Source organism: Micromys minutus, assembly GCF_963924665.1.
Source record: "Micromys minutus genome assembly, chromosome: 1".
Taxonomy (NCBI): Eukaryota; Metazoa; Chordata; class Mammalia; order Rodentia; family Muridae; genus Micromys; species Micromys minutus.
In genome coordinates this window covers 128,730,982-128,748,813 of record NC_137969.1, presented here as the reverse complement: position 1 = coordinate 128,748,813, position 17,832 = coordinate 128,730,982, and the positions used below count along the sequence as shown (strand labels likewise).

General features: G+C 44.2%; 1 protein-coding gene across 6 annotated transcripts in view; it reads left to right on the top strand.

Moving 5' to 3' along the window:
- TEC (tec protein tyrosine kinase) overlaps positions 1–17,263 on the top strand; it is a 99,621-nt gene extending 82,358 nt beyond the window's left edge. For all 6 annotated transcript variants that reach the window (XM_080936427.1, XM_080936428.1, XM_080936430.1 and 3 more), the window contains 8 exons: positions 1,743–1,876; positions 4,896–4,970; positions 7,319–7,490; positions 7,855–8,071; positions 10,717–10,781; positions 15,304–15,422; positions 15,504–15,661; positions 16,689–17,263. In XM_080936427.1, coding sequence (XP_080792553.1) covers positions 1,743–1,876; positions 4,896–4,970; positions 7,319–7,490; positions 7,855–8,071; positions 10,717–10,781; positions 15,304–15,422; positions 15,504–15,661; positions 16,689–16,772 — 1,024 coding nt within the window. In that variant the 3' untranslated portion in view covers positions 16,773–17,263. The remainder of the gene's footprint in view (positions 1–1,742; positions 1,877–4,895; positions 4,971–7,318; positions 7,491–7,854; positions 8,072–10,716; positions 10,782–15,303; positions 15,423–15,503; positions 15,662–16,688) is intronic.
- The last annotated feature ends 569 nt before the right edge of the window (positions 17,264–17,832 follow it).

Here is a 17,832-nt window from a genome sequence, read left to right as displayed (position 1 = left end):
AGTAACATCCATCGGATAATGATTATGCTCTGAGCTGTGCGCAAAGGATGCTACATTGAGTAGAGTAGGCTTTAGCAGCTTCATGAGGGCCACAGACAGGCCTATGTGCAGCCATGGTAGTATAGAAGTGTGTGCAGAGAGGGGGCTGCTACCAGGACACAACAGTTATTCCTGAGTGACATCTAAACTGAGACTTCAGAGCAAGACAGGAAAGACCTGAGGGAAGAGAGAGTTGCTGACTCAACAGTGAGAGGAGACAGTAACGTCAGAGAAGTGCAGGGAATGTCTGTGGTGACTGTGGAAATGACAGAGATGACAGGGTGAAGGGAGGAGGGGCACCCACAACTGACGGGCCGGACGTAGATGCTGACTCCAGGTCGCCTCAGGGCAAAGGAACCCAAGCTCCACCCTCAGGCAACCATGCATCATCTTGAAAGCATGAGCACCCAGAGATCTGTATTCTACAGAGATCCCTACGGAGGGCGGTATCTCTGCTTAAGTCTAATCCAGTCTCTTTGAGAAGGGCGTGTGTTCTAGGCACTGCAGGTCTGTCTCTGCAGGACAGAAACAAACAGCAAATTAAAATTTGGCTGCAGTTGGAATGATGGCACAAGGGATCTCTGTAGAATACAGATCTCTGGGCGCTCATGCTTTCAAGATGATGTGACCCCTTTCAAGACTTCCACCCCTTGATGTGAGTCAAAAAGCTAAGGGCATAGGAAAAATAATATTTGTGTCCGGAATAGAAAGGAGCCTGTAGAAAGAGATCCTACAGAGATCGTTTTATAGATAACACCTATAACTGAAGTTCTGTTGTTACTACCTGGGTTGTTGAAGTTAGCCCTCTGCTTCCAGAAATAAGACTCAGACTCAAGGGGCTGGAGGGATGGCTCAGTGGTTAAGGGCACTGTCTACTCTTCCAGATGTGCTGAATTCTATTCCCACAACCACATGGTGGCTCACAACCATTCATAATGGAATCTGATGCTTTTTTCTGATGTGTCTGAAGACAGCTACAGTGTATTCATATAAATAATAAATAAATAAATTTCAATACTCAAAATAAATAAATTTCAAAAATCATAAAAAATAAATTTCAAAAAAACTTAGGAAAATACCTTGGCCATATAGCTAGGCACTTCCCTGACTAGACTCATAATTTAAAACAACCGATTTATTTTAACCTACCTTCTGTCACATGGCTGGCTACCTATGTTCATGTGCCATACATATGTCTGTCCCATTACATCTTTTCTAGGTGGGTCTCTTGCCTGGCTCTCTCCCAACATAGCATACCATTGGTCCAGCAATTTTAAGTCATTAAGAGTATAGACTGGTCCAAGTTAGCATCTCCTTTTCTACTTGGGGTCTCTCCTAGAAGATTTGTAATACCATTATAACCATAGAACTTGTAACTACCTTCATTTTGATAATTTAAAACTATTATTTTTAGTGTTGTTGTTGTTGTTATTTATTGAGATGGAGTTTTTTTTGTGTATCTTGGGCTGACTTGGATTTGCTCTGTAGGCTGGCCTCAAACTCACAAGGAACCTATATGTCCCTGCCTTTGCCTCCCAAGTATTGCTATCAAAGGCCTGAATTGATTTATTATCTATCTACTCTTAAAAACATCTATATCAATTCTCTCTTTTTTTTTCACCCTTATTTGGAGGTTAATATCTATGTGGATAGATATACTTATACCGGATGTAATATACAGTTTTATTTTGTCTTTTTAACAGAGAAGGCTCGTCAGGTTTTAGGCATTACCACATAAAGGAAACAGCAACATCCCCAAAGAAGTATTACCTGGCAGAAAAACATGCGTTTGGGTCCATTCCTGAGATCATTGAATATCACAAGCACAACGCAGCAGGTGAGTGAGCTGTAGCGACCCATTTTGAATACTGGTGACCATATTATAGTGGATTCTTCAAAGGGTAGGTTTTTTTTTTTTATAGTTATCTCTTAAGTGTGACTGGTGTAAAATTATTGTGTATTAAGAACATTCTGTATCCAAAGAAAGGCCAGAAATTCTACCAGATTTCAGAGAACACCAAGTTTCCATCACAGGACTCTAGGTCTTTAACGTCTGTGGGTCTTTCCACCGCTGCGCTTTTTAGCCTTGGCACTAATCTAAAATTTCAAGATGTGCCTATCCTAAGAGTGACCTAGGAGACTGAGTTTGGGGGATCACAGGAGTCAGAGCGTTCAAGGCCAGTCTGGGCAACATAAGGAAGGCCCCTCTTCCATCTCATCAAGTACACGTGAAAATGTGTGTAGAGAGGTCATAGATGCTTTCAGATGAGCCAGGGGCAAAGCTTTCCAAGAAACACAGTGCACACACTTCACAGGTCACAGTGAGGTTACGTCCCAATAAAAGTGGCACAAACTAAAGATGCCTTCAGTAGAAAATGTATTCAGTACAGCCTATCCTCTGTGCAGCCTGGCTCTGTCACACGTTACTTGGTACAGTACCTAGTCACATGACTGGCTGGGATCAATGGCTCATTACATCAGGAAAGGTCTAGTTTTAAAAGGACAATATTTTTCATGTGATGCATATTGCATTGGTCCCGTGCTAAAGCTGACGAACTGAAAAGTGACCCACAGAGGGCTACAGACGATTGGACAGCAGGCCCCACATGCTTTTTCAGCAACTTGAGTCTGTGTCACACCCAACATCAAACAAACAGCAAAAAACAAAACAAAACAACAACAACAAAAAAAACCCCAGTGTAAACAACTAATGTGTCCAATAGCCAGGGGCTTAATCTCACCTGTGGAAAACTGACTTGGGAGTTTTTAATCAAAGGCCCTCTTTACAATGCCTGCTGCTGTCCTCTGGGGTCACTTACTACTTTACATAGAGCATAGGAAGAGTTACTGAGATGTAATTTACACACCGAGAAATCCAGCCATTGAAAACACAGGGTTCAATGCCTCTTAGACTGTTTACAGTGGGCCAACAGTCACATCTCCATAAACTAATCATTTGGACACTGTTATCATCCTCCAACTAAATCTTGTACCCATTAGCAGTCACTCATGCCCAGTCTTTGACAGCCTAGTCCCAGGCAAGCACTAACCCGCTTTCTGCCTTAGTAGGTTTGTCTGTCCTAAACAGTTCGTGGAAATAGCAATTTATACTGTGGCTGGGTTTTTCTGTTTTGTTTTATTTTTTCGTTTTGACACATTGTAACGTTTTTACATCTGTCCGTGTTGTACATTCCTTGTTGAAATAATCAGAAAAAGACAAAAATGATGAAGGCCTGACATATGGGAATCGGACATAAATTATGATGCGGAGCCTTGATAATATTTGCACAAGCTTTAGGCACCCAGTTGAGTTAGAAATCTGTGTTTAGTTTTTAAGTTATTCCCAGTGTCAGTGTGATGTTGCGAAGTGGAGAGACAGACAATCGGCCTCTAGTTTGCAGTCTTGGAAGCTGTCTTAACACAATTCCCTTGACAAGATTTCTCCTGTGGAAATCGGGATGCAGCCTGGGTCTGCGCAGGCTCCAGATGCCGTGATACTGGAAGAAAGGCTGCAGGGTGTTATGGACAGTGGAAATCCCCAGGGGCTTTGCTGTTTTGTTTTGCTTTGTTTATTTTGCTTGTTTTCTGTGACGAACCCACTGAGCACATTCTTAGACATCGACTTGTGCATTCTGACCTGCTCCCAGAAATTAAATCCTGAGGAAGTTGAAATTTGGAAATTCAGGCTGGCAGTCAGAGAGGGTGCCCACTCCTTTTTATTGACAGATCTTGTGTTCATGTGTTCTCACAGAGATAGGGTTTTCTTTCTTCAGCATACTCATCTATGAGTAGGTTTGCTGGGTTTTCTGAAATTTTGTGCTCAATACTTGAGCAATTAAGCCAGGCATGGTGGCACACACCTTTAAGGAGGCAGAGGCAGGGGAATCTCTGAGTTTGAGACAGCTGGAGCTGGTCTATAGGTTGAGTTCCAGAACATCAGGGGCTACACAAAACCACAAAATAAAAATAACGGACCAAAAAAAAAAAAAAAAAAAAAAAAAAAAATTCCCAAACCCAATAAAAACAAAAACAACTTGAGCAATTAATTCTTAACAGTTTTTCACAAAACTTTATTATAACCTTGTTCTGATAGTCTCCTATTGTATTTCTTTCCCCATTCTTTGTGTTCTTATGTGTTTAAATATTTTACCACTGTCTTAATTTATTTAACTGACATGTATTTAGTGCCTGCTTCATATAAGAAACCAAGTCTTTGAGGAGAGAACAGAGAACAGCGACTATTAAATGGTGATCGATCCAGATGCACATGCGGTCGTAAAGTATGAAACGTGCTATGAAAGAGTTACTGCCCTATCTGGGTGCTCCTTGGAAGAAGGCCCCCATATCTTCTTTTGGGCTCTAAGCAACTTAAATGACTTACCTTCCCGATTTCCAGTGGCTGCTAATCCTCACCCCAGATTTTAGTACTACCGTCAGGAACACTGAGTTACATCGGGTGAATTGCTTTAATTTTTAGCAGACTAATAACTTTTTCCTTCATCATTCAGATCTCATATTGAAAAAAGATAATGAACTCACTGATGATAAGCGCTGGGCATCTTTTAATATCCTTTACAGTATTAGAGGAGAGAGGAAGCTAGCCTTGTCCCAGATGAACACCGTACTAAACAGGAAATGTGCAGAATGGTTGGAAGCTTGCTGTGGGCGCTGTGTGTGCATGTGTGCTATGGGCACCATGTGTGTGCATATGTGTTTTAAGTGTCATGTGTGCACGTGTGCTGTGGACGCCATGTGTGTATGAAGAGAGGCTTCAATAAGAGGCGGATACTGGTTCCCGTGCTTTTCTTGTTTAGCATTTGACTGAGTAGAATGATTAAGGTAGAATTTATTTTTAGGACTTGTCACCAGGCTGCGGTACCCGGTTAGTACAAAGGGGAAGAACGCACCCACTACTGCTGGCTTCAGCTACGGTAAGGCTCACTTTGTAACTGCTTTGGCAGTTTTCTTCTAAAAGAATTCAGCTCTGCAGGACAGGGGTAAGTGTGTAGAATTTAACTCAGGGGCCTGGAGCCAGAATTCTAGAGTGCAAGCCTAGGTCCTGGCAGCCCTGACAGCCTCAGCTCTTCCACTGGCTCACAGTGCCAGGTAAGGATGAAGAACGATGAGAAAGAGAGAGGAGGCTCAGTTGCTGTGCTTTAGGATGAGGGACTGAAGAAAGGGTCTTCAGAGTGCGCACATCAAAGGCTACAACAGGGAAAGGACAAGTGTGGCCTGGTTGATAATTATCTCAGATCTAATCCTGCAAGGTGGTTCAAAGAGGCCTTTACTGCTTGAGGGGACAAGCAGGTTCTAAGGAGCTGATTGCTCTTGCTCCAGGATGCAACTTGCTATCTTGAATAATTGCCTTTACCTGGTGGGCCATTGGCCTTTAGGAGATATGGTTATTCATGGAATCTAAGGTAGACTGTAGACTGTAGGTTTAGCACAGCTCTTAGAGAGATTTAGTGTAATATTTTGGGAGTATCCAGAATAGGGTGTTAGAAACCTGTAAAATGCCACAGTTTCTCCTACCTCTCTGTGCCTTCATCCATGAGCTATTGGCAGGTCTTCTGTGGATGCTCTTTGAGTGATTAAGATGCTGACATGTATAGGTATATGACCAGAAGTAATGAGACAGGTACAAACAGAGACAGAGATGTCAACCTTTCACTGTGCTGGAGTTGCCCTTGTAGGCCGGTGGGGAAGCATCAGCAGTTTTAGCCAAAGAATTCTCTGGGTGAAAGTTTACAGCTGTTTTTAATGCATTGATAGAGTGGGTTTTTAGGTGACTATACTTTATAATAACACTAGATTTTCTATTTTTATCGTTATTTACAAAAACTTTTCATAGGTAAAAACTGAATCTGTCACTGCTAAAATAGTCGCCATTTGGGTGGTTCTCACTGCTGTAGGAAGCCATTGGCGCCAATAGATGGCGCCAGCTTCCTGCCCATTGTTCAGCCTGCAAAAACCTTTCCCCTCGTGTTGCTTGGCAACCACATAAGTCACAGCCCAATCTCGGGGCACGTGATTGAGCTACAGGAGGATGCACCAATCAGGTAGCAACACAAGTCTCTTAGGCATTTATAAGTAGTGCATTTCTCCCCCACGTGAGGAGATTGCGAGAGATAGTGGAGAGATTGCGGGAGACACCACGTGGAGAGATGGCAGAGAGATACCACGTGGAGAGAGACCCGATAGGAGAGATTGCAGGAGATCCCACGTGGAGAGAGACTCGGTAAAAGAGATTGCGGAGAGATCCCACGTGGAGAGAGACTAGGCAGAGAGATCGCATGTAGGAGACTGCACGTGAGAGGTCGCCTATACAGTAGACCCCGGTAGGGAGTCCCCGGCTCAGAGAGAAGTTTCCTGCTCAAGAAGTCCCCTGCTCAGAGTGCTGTACAATAAAGGTTGTCCGCAGAAGAATCTTGTTGTTTGTTGCACGCCTGTTCCTATCGGCGGGAAGCGTGGGCGCGCGACACACTGGCTATGCAGTCTTGGTGTCTGGGTACTGGGTATCTGGGTACTGGGTATCTGTCTGGTTACTGAGTGTCTGTCTGGGTACTAGGTGTCTGTCCCAGTACTGGGTGTTTGTCTGGGTACTGGGTGTCTGGATACTGGGTGTCTGGATACTGGGTGTCTGGGTACTGGGTGTCTGAGTACTGGGTGTCTGTTTGGGTACTGGCTGGGTGTCTGTCTGGGTACTGGGTGTCTATCTGGGTACTGGGTGTCTGTCTGGGTACTGGGTGTCTGTCTGGGTACTGGGTGTCTGTCTGGGTACTGGGTGTCTGTCTGGGTACTGGATGTCTGGGTACTGGGTGTCTTGGTACTAGGTGTCTGGGTACTGGGTGTCTGGGTACTGGGTGTCTGTTTGGGTACTGGGTGTCTGTCTGGGTATTGGGTGTTTGGGTACTGGGTGTCTGGGTGCTAGGTGTCTGGGTGCTGGGTGTCTGGGTACTAGGTGTCTGGGTACTGGGTGTCTGTTTAAGTACTGAGTATCTGTCTGGGTAGTGGGTGTTTGGGTACTGCATGTCTGTTTGGGTACCGGGTGTCTGTCTGGGTACTGGGTGTCTGTCTGGGTACTGGGTGTCTGGGTACTGGGTGTCTGGGTACTAAGTGTCTGGGTACTGGGTGTCTGGGTACTGGGTGTCTGGGTACAGGCTGCAGTTCTGTGTCTTGTAGTCATTACTGTGTTATTTAGGACTGTGGGGTTGGTCTCTTCCCCATGGATGTAGGCTGTTTCCTTTGTAAAGGCAATCTTCCCTTGTCTGTCTTACAGATAAGTGGGAGATTAACCCTTCAGAGCTGACCTTTATGAGGGAGCTGGGGAGTGGACTATTTGGAGTGGTGAGGCTTGGCAAGTGGCGGGCCCAGTACAAAGTAGCCATCAAAGCTATTCGGGAAGGTGCCATGTGTGAAGAAGATTTCATAGAGGAAGCTAAAGTCATGATGTAAGTTTCTGCTGTTGTTATTATTATTGTTGTTGTTGTTGTTATTAGTTTTGACTGCACATATGTCTGTGCACTATATGCATACAGTGCCTGCAGAGGCCAGAAGAGGGCATCAGTTTGCCCTGGGACTGGAGTTACAGTGGGTGTGAGCCAGCATGTGGGTGCTAGGGATTGAACTCAGGTCCTCCGGAAGAGCAGCTAGTGTTCTTATCTACTGAGTCCTGTCTCCAGCCCCCATGATGTAAGTTTCTAGCTTCCACCAGCCCCCTTCTTTTGCATTAAAAACTGCCCCCACCCTTCCGGCACATATGCCTGATGTCTCCCCCACCCCCTTGGTAACTCTGTGTGTCTGTCATATTCCCAGGAAGCTCACACACCCCAAGCTGGTACAGCTTTATGGTGTGTGCACCCAGCAGAGGCCCATCTACATCGTGACTGAGTTCATGGAACGGGGCTGCCTTCTGAATTTCCTCCGACAGAGACAAGGCCACTTCAGCAGAGATGTGCTGCTAAGCATGTGCCAGGATGTGTGTGAAGGGATGGAGTACCTGGAGAGAAACAGCTTCATTCACAGAGACCTGGTAACCAGGGTCCCCCTGGGCTCTCACTTCCCCTGGCTTCCTACATCCTGGCTGGATTCCATTGTCCTGTAGGGTTACACAGTGAGCCCGTTGTATTGGTTCCCTGTCTTTGTCCTTAACAAGATTTCATTATTTTCAAACTGGGTAAATTTTAATCACTTGATAATTTTGAAGGAAAAGACCTTTATTAAATATAATAGCATACAGACATATCATCTGCAAGCAAGTTTCCGTGAATTAATTATTTGAGCTCTGGGAGATTCCCAGGAGATAGCTAGTCATAGCAGATTTATTCGGTGTCATTGTGTAATATAGATGGGAATGTCAGCTTCGGGGAAGGGAGTGTGGCTTGCCTATTGTGAGAAATGAGGAAGTTAGGTTCACCGTTGACCTTCAGACCAAGTCTCTAGCTCTCTCTGCTACACACACTGAACAGAAAGTACTGGAGAAACCCTGAGCTGTTGTCCTTATCTCTCAACTAAGAGGATATTCTGGGAGTTTTCAGTACTAATAAAAATACTAGGAAGAAAAGACAAAAAACCCCAATCCTGTTCTAAAGGTCTGTGACAGAGAAGTTTCTCAGTTCCCTCTTTTCCCCTCCGATCTTCTCTCCCTTCTACATTCCCTTCCTAGCCCTCCTTCACAAGTAACCACTGTCGAACCACAGTGGTGCCACCTTCAACCTTGGTTATGCCACCAAACCACCAGAATTCTCAGCGTCTCCATCTTTAGCCGCCTTATGATAGAGTGTGGATCCTTGGAGCAGGAACGGCAGGGTGCTTTGTTACAGCATCACCTGAAGGGGCCTTGCTTTTTGTACCGTGTGCTTATAAGCTCCTTTGATTAGAAAGCTGACGTCATTCCTTCCTAGCTCTGTCTTACATACAAAGGAAGTGAGTGAAACTAGATAAAATAGCAGGGGAGATGGCGGAGGAGTTGGGCCCAGAGCTTGCCTTTAGAGGCTGTGTTGTAACTCCGAAGTCATCTCTGGATTTAAAGCAGAGCACTGAACTGATTGGCAGTATGTGTGCTGTCAGCTGGTCCCAACCCATTCTGTAAACCAGATCTGCAGTGTGCACTTCATTGTTTGGCTCACACACCATGTTAAAGTTCATAGCACATAATCGAGGCATAGGGCTCCGTGAAGTAGATGTGACATACAACATTAGTTCTGATGATTATGTGTCGCTATGACAGCAGCTAATTGTCCTGTTGAAACTCATGAATTAAGCATCGTCCTAATTTTGTCCTTGAACGGATACAGACGAAAGATTTTCATGACTCTTGCACTTGTCCATGCAGAATTTATTTTCTTGATTTTTTTTTTTTTCTTGGCCATGATACCGATAAGAAATCCTGGAAGGTTTTTAACACCCTTTAAAGTATTAATCCTGCCAGGCAAGAATAAGATTACTGACATAGTTTTTGAGCCAGATTTGAAGCAAGCTTTATTAAATACTGACCAGGATGATGGACACTGGCCAGGTCCATACCCACGATTCCCAGAGTGGCTGCTAATTACATTAGTCTGCTTGTAAAGGCGAACCAATGAGCTATGGACTTTGGACTTTGTCCAATCAGGGGCAAGCGTAGTTCCTAGTGTATATGCCTCTGCTTACCTGTGATCAAGCACATCTTGTGCATCTGGGACAACCAGCCTCACTGACAGAAGTGTGAACACAGGGCTTGTTGTCTTATATGAGGCAACAGTCCTCAGCCTTCCAGGAAGGTGCTGTCCTTGGGCAAGTGAAACTTAGAGGTTAAAGACACTTTTAATTGATAGATCTTTCAAGCACAGCAATTTAAAACTTAAAACATAACTTTTGCCCTCACAAAAGAAAGTCTGATGTGCCTTTCCCCTGGGTAAAGTGTTCCCTGGGCTCGAAAGTGACAGATAATTCAGGAAATGGGCACTGTCTGTTGCAAATGTGCTCAGAAGAAAGAAATGATCTCTGGGGAATTGACACACAGGACAAAGCAAACATCTGAAGAGGGAGGGAGAAACCTTGCCCCATCCGCTGTGTTAAAAAGCAATTTGTCATTCCACCGAATTATTGTATTCATTCACGTAACTTTCAAGAATAGACCAAAATCTCCCCAAAAAAAAACCTATGTTTGTGCTTTACCAGAGAAGTATACCGTGTCTTAATAGATTAGAAACGTCATCATGACATGATAAAAGCAGGTCCTGTGTTGACACCCGTCTATTCTTTTGGTTGTTGGAGTGACCCTCAGGTTACTGGTCACTGTGACACTGTTTCTACTGTCATGTAGAGAGAATTCATCTTTGATTTAGACTAAAGACTTCAAGAGTGTTGTCACCATCAGTGAGAGAATCACACAGTAATATGGTCACCCAACCGTAGGCCTGGACGAGGAAGGAGGTTTGAATGTCCATTGGTCCTCACTAAGTGCGGTATCGCTAAAGACAGTATCATAATGCCTTGTGGTATTTCTAACAATCTTTCTCCAGGTTGCTTGAGATTTATGTCGGAGGTACCTTCTATAAGGATGTAAACAGTTTCCATGGACAAATTTGCATCTTTTCTGATGGGGACTATATTATATTTAGTAAAAATCGAGCCACTGCTTTTCCTTTATTGCAGGACTTTAAAAAAACGTAACCTCATAATGTTGTTTTCCAGGCTGCCAGAAATTGTCTAGTGAATGAAGCAGGAGTTGTCAAAGTGTCTGATTTTGGAATGGCCAGGTACGGTGTGCTTTTAAGGGATGACTGGGTACTATGTGACCATCATGATATTTTTGAATAACTAATAAGCATGGGAAGGCCTTAGTAGGACAGGTCAGTAGGATAGCTTAGTAGGACAGCTCAGTAGGCAAATTGCTTCCCCTCCCCCCAAATATGAGAGCCTGAGTTTGACCAGAAGGCAGAAAAAAATTCAGGAGTGGTGGCTCATGCTTTGAAATCCCAGAACTGGGGAGGCAGAGCCTGGGGGAATCCCTGAAGCTCTCTGGCTAGCCAGCCTAGATTAACTGATAGAATCTAAGCCATTGAGAAGAACCTGACTCAAAGTAGGTGGACAGTGTTCCTGACCATACCATCCAAGGTTACCTCTGTCCTCTCTCTGCACCCACCGCCCCATGAGCATACCCTCCCCAAACTGAAACGAAAGCTTGGGCCCTGTTTATAGTGATGCTCGCTTTTAATCTAGTTCTTAGAGAATCAGGATTTCAAAGTCACTCCTGGCTATATACCAAGTTTGCCGCCAGTCTGTGGCTACATGAGACCATGCATTAAAAGAAAAATTAATGTGGGAATAATTTGTACCAATAAAGCAATAAGAAAATCAATTCAACTGCTGTAAGGTTAAAGAAGACAAAGTATATATTGTGACGTTAGTAATTCTCTCCACTAGATGGCAGTAGAGCCCATTAAGTCTCTATCTCTCATTTCTTCGGAATTTGATCCAGTGCTTCATGTATCCTCCTTTGCCGTGTTTTTAATCTCTTAGTGTTTGTAATTTTAATAGTATTAGAATAGACTTTTAAGAAACAGTTTGTCTGTCTTCTTTTCCCTCTCTCCACCGAGTCATGCGTATATAAAAAAATCAGGTGTCTAGTGTATGATGAGAGACTAACCCTATGAGCCACAGCCGTGAGTAAACTGAAGCCCACATGTAGCCTAAATGCTAGAGAAAGGAGAGACATAGACCTGGAGTAAATGTCTGTGACAAAGCAGGGGGGTCAGCAAACAGTGACTGTCAGTCCAGTGTGTGCCTTTTTGTGCATCTGGTGAGTTCTTATTTAAAAACAGTTAAGAAGAGACTAAAAGCACATCAGGACACCCGAGGATTTTCTCCAGTTAAAGTCACCATCTACTAAAAAAACACACACAGTGTTTATTGAGACTCTCAGTCTTGATCAACTGTTGATGCTGTCTGTGGTCACTTTCATACTGTAGAGGCAAAACCTTGAGCTGTCACAAGGATGGCGTGCCCCGCCGAATCTGAAATCCTCTGTATAATCTGGTTTTTCTCAGAAAAAGTCCACTGTCTTCTTTGAAAAGGCTTACTTGGGTGTGTGTGGTTGGGGGTGGAGCCAACCGCTGGAGAACTGGTGACCAGAAAGGCTTTTCTCACATGGGAACATTGAGTGGACACCACAGTTGGTGCCACTTGAAGTCTGGGACTAGTGTGACCTGCCCAGGGAAACTGGAAGAGGGCCAAGGAAGCTGGTCAGAGGGAGAGCTAAGAAAAGCCAAGAAGACAGGGAAGTGTTGGGTCCTCTCGGGGCCAAGGCCAGCTTTTAAGAAGATGCGGGCCTCTGGAGGCTCCAACACTATCATTAGCAGCTTCTGACTCTTGAAGCCCTGAGTACTCCAGTCCTTTCAATGTGCTATAGGAAAAGATGTGTGTTACCGGGCAGGTGGCCCTGAGCTGTCTTACTGCCACTCTTCTTATATTTGGCTTGCAGAAAGTCGGCACTTTTCTGCCAGTCCTCAGAGAACTACTCTTTGTTTTGTTTTGTTTTTTTTAAGATTTATTTATTCATTTTATTTATATGACACTGTAGCTGTCTTCAGACACACCAGAAGAGGGCATCAGATCCCATTACAGATGGTTTTGAGCCACCATGTGGTTGCTGGGAATTGAACTCAGGACCTTTGGAAGAGCAATCAGTGCTCTTAACCATTGAGCCATCTCTCCAGCCCCCCGAGAATTACTTTTTTTTTTTTTTGCATAAAACTATATGAATATATATTTTTGTCAGTACTTGATTTTCTTTAAAGGTTTGATTGTATGCATTGAAAACTTACTAGTTACAATGAGCATAAAGTACATGTAAAACAAAATATAACATGGAAATAGTCAAAGTTCTCTTGGTCTGTAAAGATTAAACATAATAATTTTTAAATACCAAGGATTGCCACAAGGCCGTATTCTTAGCTCTTGGATTATTAATGATTTAAGGTCTAGGTATACCACACTCTGAGTGCTATTCACTTTTTTTTTTCCTAAGAGGGACTGAGGCTTTCACATTTTGGCCTTCCTTCTTTTTGAGCTTCATATGGTCTGTGAATTGTTTCTTGAGTATTCAGAGCTTTCTGGGACTAGTATCCAATTATCAGTGACTGCATATTATGTCTGTTCTTTTGTTACCTCACTCAGGATGATATTCTCTAGATACATCCATTTACCTAGGAATTTCATAAAGTCATTGTTTCTAATAGCTGAGTAGTACTCCCTTGTGTAAATGTACCACACATTCTTTCTTTCTTTGTTTTGAACATTTGGTGTTTTAACTATTATGTGTTGGGAAGAATTTCTTTTCTGATCCAATCTATTTGAAGTTCTGTAGGCTTCTTTTATGTTCATGGTCATCTCATTCTTAAGGGTAGGGAAGTTTTCTTCTATAATTTTTGTTGAAGATATTTACTGTACCTTTTAGTTGATATTTTTTGCCCTCTTCTACACCTATTATCCTTAGGTTTGTGTCCTAGATCTCCTGGACATTTTGGGTTAGGAGCTTTTTGGTCTTTGCATCTTCTCTGACTTTTGTCTATGTTTTCTATGTTGTCTTCGGCCCCTGAGATTCTCTCTTTCATCTCTTGTAACCTGTTGGTGATGCTTGCATCTGTGACTCCTGATTTCTTTTTTAGGTTTTCTATCTCTAGTGTTGTCTCTTTTTGTATTTTCTTTAATGTTTCTATTTCTGTTTTCAATTCCATCATCTGTTTGGTTGTGTTTTCCTGTAATTCTTTGAGTGATATCTTTTGGTTCTCCTGTAATTGTTTTGTTTAAGGGAATTATTCATGTGTTTCTCGAAGATTTCCATCATCATCATGATGTATGATTCAAGTCTGAGTCTTGTTTTTCTGGAGTGTTTTGCAATCCACTACTTGCTGTGGTGGGAGAGCTGGGTTCTGATGTTGCCAGGTTGTCATGGTTTCCATTGCTTAAGTTCTTGTGCTTTTCTTTTGCCATCTTGTTGTCTGTGATTATAGATGGTCTTGTTGTCACTGACTGGCACCTGTCTCTCCTGTGGATCTGAGGGCCCGTGGGCTCAGGAAGGAAATTATTCCTGGGTGTTTGGCTCTTTGTGGGCAAGCGGTGAGTTCTAATGGCAGTGACTCAGTTCTGTCTTTGTGGGCTCAGGTGTGGGAGCTCATGTGAGGCTGTTCTGGGAGCTCAGCCCTCTGCCCACAGGTCCTGAGTCCTATTGCCAGAGACCCCGCTCTTTTTCTAGGCCAAAAAGAACCGTTTTCCAGAGAGCACCACGCTCTCTGTGCCCTGAGAACTCCTGGTGAGACCTCCCCGGGCTTGTGCCCCAGGCTCTCCACTGGTCCTGGTGGAAAAGAGCCTGTGCAGCTGATATACAAGCACAGCCTTTCATTGAGAACTACTCTTTATGCACCAAATTCAGACTTACCTGACTGACAACCATTTGATCCACCCCAAGATGGCATTCTCCGCCAGATACCATCTTTGTCTGTACTAGAGAAAGTCATCTTGCTCATTTGAATCTTTTCCCTTGGCATCTTTAGAATTTAATTTCATAGAAATATGTAATGCATTAATAATTCCACTGATAAATACATGCTAAATATACAGCAAAGGGGCTGAAGTCCCGGAATCCGTCAGGCATCAGGGATTCTCCCCAGAGAATAGTAGTTTGGTGCTACAGTTTCCGTGTGTCTTTCTGCATGGATCTGTATATGTTCACATAGAAAAATGACAAAGCGTTGTTTGTGTGTGTGTAGGGACAGTATTCTGGTATATAAACATTGTATACTTCTGTTTGCCTCTAATCTGTTTTTCTGCTGTGCTCTTGTTGCTTGCAAATGCCATAGCTTTAAATTGTGGGGCCGTAGGGCTCAGAGCACGGGCGTCTCTAGTTACTTGTTACCACTTCCTGTAAGCAGCTTTTCTTTAGATCTTTCACATACAGGGCCTTTGGATAAAATTTTGTTCAGAGAACAATGTCACACACCCCAAAAGTTTGCAACAGTTGTATAGTCTTCTGCCTCTGTTGCCTCATAAGATAAACAACAGTGCAATAAAAGTACACACACTAGGTCACCTTCTCCTGTTCTTAACTTACTGGGAGGAGCTAGATAGACCTCACCAGGCAAGGCCAAGAGCTAAGTCTCATTTCACCCAGGTGCCTGCGTGGTAGACTTCAGTTATGGCCTTGGCCTGTCTTTGTTAGGGGGAAAATGAAAGCTCACGTCTGACATGCAAATGTGTGACCCAGGATGTGTCTCATCCTAGGTACGTTCTGGATGATCAGTACACAAGTTCCTCTGGTGCCAAGTTCCCCGTGAAGTGGTGTCCCCCGGAAGTGTTTAATTACAGCCGCTTTAGCAGCAAGTCAGACGTCTGGTCGTTTGGTAAGTCCATGATGCACGTCTCCTCCCCTTCTGTCTGAAGAGGAAGCGGACGCGTCATTGAGTAACCTTACCATTTCGTAGGCGTGCTAATGTGGGAAATATTCACCGAAGGCAGGATGCCCTTTGAGAAGAACACCAATTATGAAGTGGTAACCATGGTTACTCGAGGCCACCGACTCCAGCGGCCAAAGTTGGCCTCCAAATATTTGTATGAGGTGATGCTGAGGTGCTGGCAAGAGGTATGGCTGTTTCTCGGTGCTGTCTTCTGGTCTGTAAAATGTCTCATGGTTGGGCCTGGTGAATGGGGACTGGACAGTTCTTGTGGGCCAGTGAGGGTGTGCCTCCTGCACAGGGATGTCCAACTCTAGCAGGAAGCTTCGTCTTGGTTCTGAATATTGACCGGAATCTGAAGAAACGGACAATGCTTATAGCTTAACCCAGGCTGTATGCTTCCCTCCCAGGTGGGATCCTTCCACAGCCAGGGCCTGGGAAATAAGCCTGGAGAATTTGTTTCTCTCCTTTCCGTTCAGTAACTGTGGGATTCTTTAAGCTCACTGTCTCTAGGTATCTTACTTTAATCTCTAGGAACACTGAAATGTCACCTCCACAGAAGGCATTAAACCCCACAGAGACTCTTGAAAGACTTCAGTTCACATATATGTTTTATACAGTCCTTTACATTTTATTTTTAGAGTAACCCTCTGAGACATAGATAGTTGTACTGTGACCACAAGGCTCACGAGGGTGATACTTGTCCGGGGCCAGTTACCTACGGAGCATCAGAGGCCCATCCAGCACCAAAGCCCTTGCTGTGACATCTCCCACCAGCACTGATTGGGATGCGCAGAGGCTGACTGGGCAGGAAGTGGTAACAGGGAGAGCAGTGTGACCGACCGAGGTGGAGGATTTGGTTAGAAACACGGTGTGTGTGCCCGAGGGTGGAGCTTAGTCTGAATTGTGGGAAATGAGGTTAGCTGACAAGGGGCTGGGGGTGGGGTGGGTCACAGAGAGCCCTCAAAACAAGTAAGACTTGATTTCTCCAACACCATGGAATCTTTGTAGGTCTCTGAACTGGTACACAATAGTGAGGGCTCAAAAAGGAACCCAGCAGCGATGGGGTTGGTTAGGGCAAAGTGATGTCTTTCTGGGTTTCCCCATTTCCTTGAGTCTTGGCCTCTGCAGTGTTCTGCAGGATTCGAGCAGTGAGAATTTTCTGTGGGGTGGGTTCTGAAACTCACAGCTTCTCTTTGACTTTTCTAACTGTAGAGACCAGAGGGAAGGCCTTCATTTGAAGACTTGCTGCGTACGATAGATGAGCTAGTTGAATGCGAAGAAACCTTTGGAAGATAAATGGGGGCTCCAGTTTCCAAGGCAAGAGGAAGAAATGGCATGCCATTGGAATGCAATCCACTTGGTGCTTGGGAGTACAGACTGCTCTACTTACAGTGCGGAGGCTCCAAAACATCTGCTTCGGATCCAGCCTTAGCTCCGTGGCTGCTTTGCAGGCTGCACAGATGGACTCTTGGAGCTGGTGACGGGAGGCACTAATCTTGCTCATTCCTTCAGGAGTTTGAGCGCCAGCCATGCACCAGGCCCTGTGCCCAGGCCCCAGGAGATGAACGTGAGACTATTCTAGCTGGCACTAGTAGAAAGCCAGGGTGTTTGAGATGAGGACAAGCCATGTCCCAACAACTCTTCTATGCCCTTTGGCTTCTATATAAACCCGGGCCTGGGGTGTTGTTTACCACTGAGTTCTAGGTAAAGCAGGAACCCACCTGGATAAGTAGTAATCCTCTGTTTTGAAAACATCTCTTTTCCAACCCGTTCATAGTAGTACATTTAAAAACTGTATACTGTATATATTGTAAATACATATAATATATAAAGTTATATATTTATAAGTAACATAAGTTTGTCTCCTTAGCTGATTTTTTGTTGTTGTTTTTGTTTTTGAGACAGTGTCTCACTACGTAGACCATAGTGTCCTTGAATTTTCAGAGATCTGGCTTTAATTGGAAATTTGAGGATTAGAGACTGTCTAGTCCCAAATCTGACAGACGCCAATTCTATCTCACCCGGGGATCAAATATGGCTTTCTGAAGAGAAGACTGCCTGGGCCCTGCGGTTGTTAGATACTTGACTCACAGGTAGACTCATACAAATAGAAATATTTGCCCCTTTTGAGCCACAGCATGGCTGATGATGAACTAACTGACCCTGACCATTGTGGTCAGAATTAGTTACCTCAGAGGTCCTAAGAATGTTTCCAGAGCACTGGATGCTCCTGTTGAAGTGCTGGGCTCTGCATCAGAGGTGTTAGAACCAAGTGGTATTTAACACAAGTAGGTCCCCTGTGGGAGCCCAGGGTGCTGCCGAGGGAGCGAGGGAGAAAGTGCTTTGAGCTGCCGTA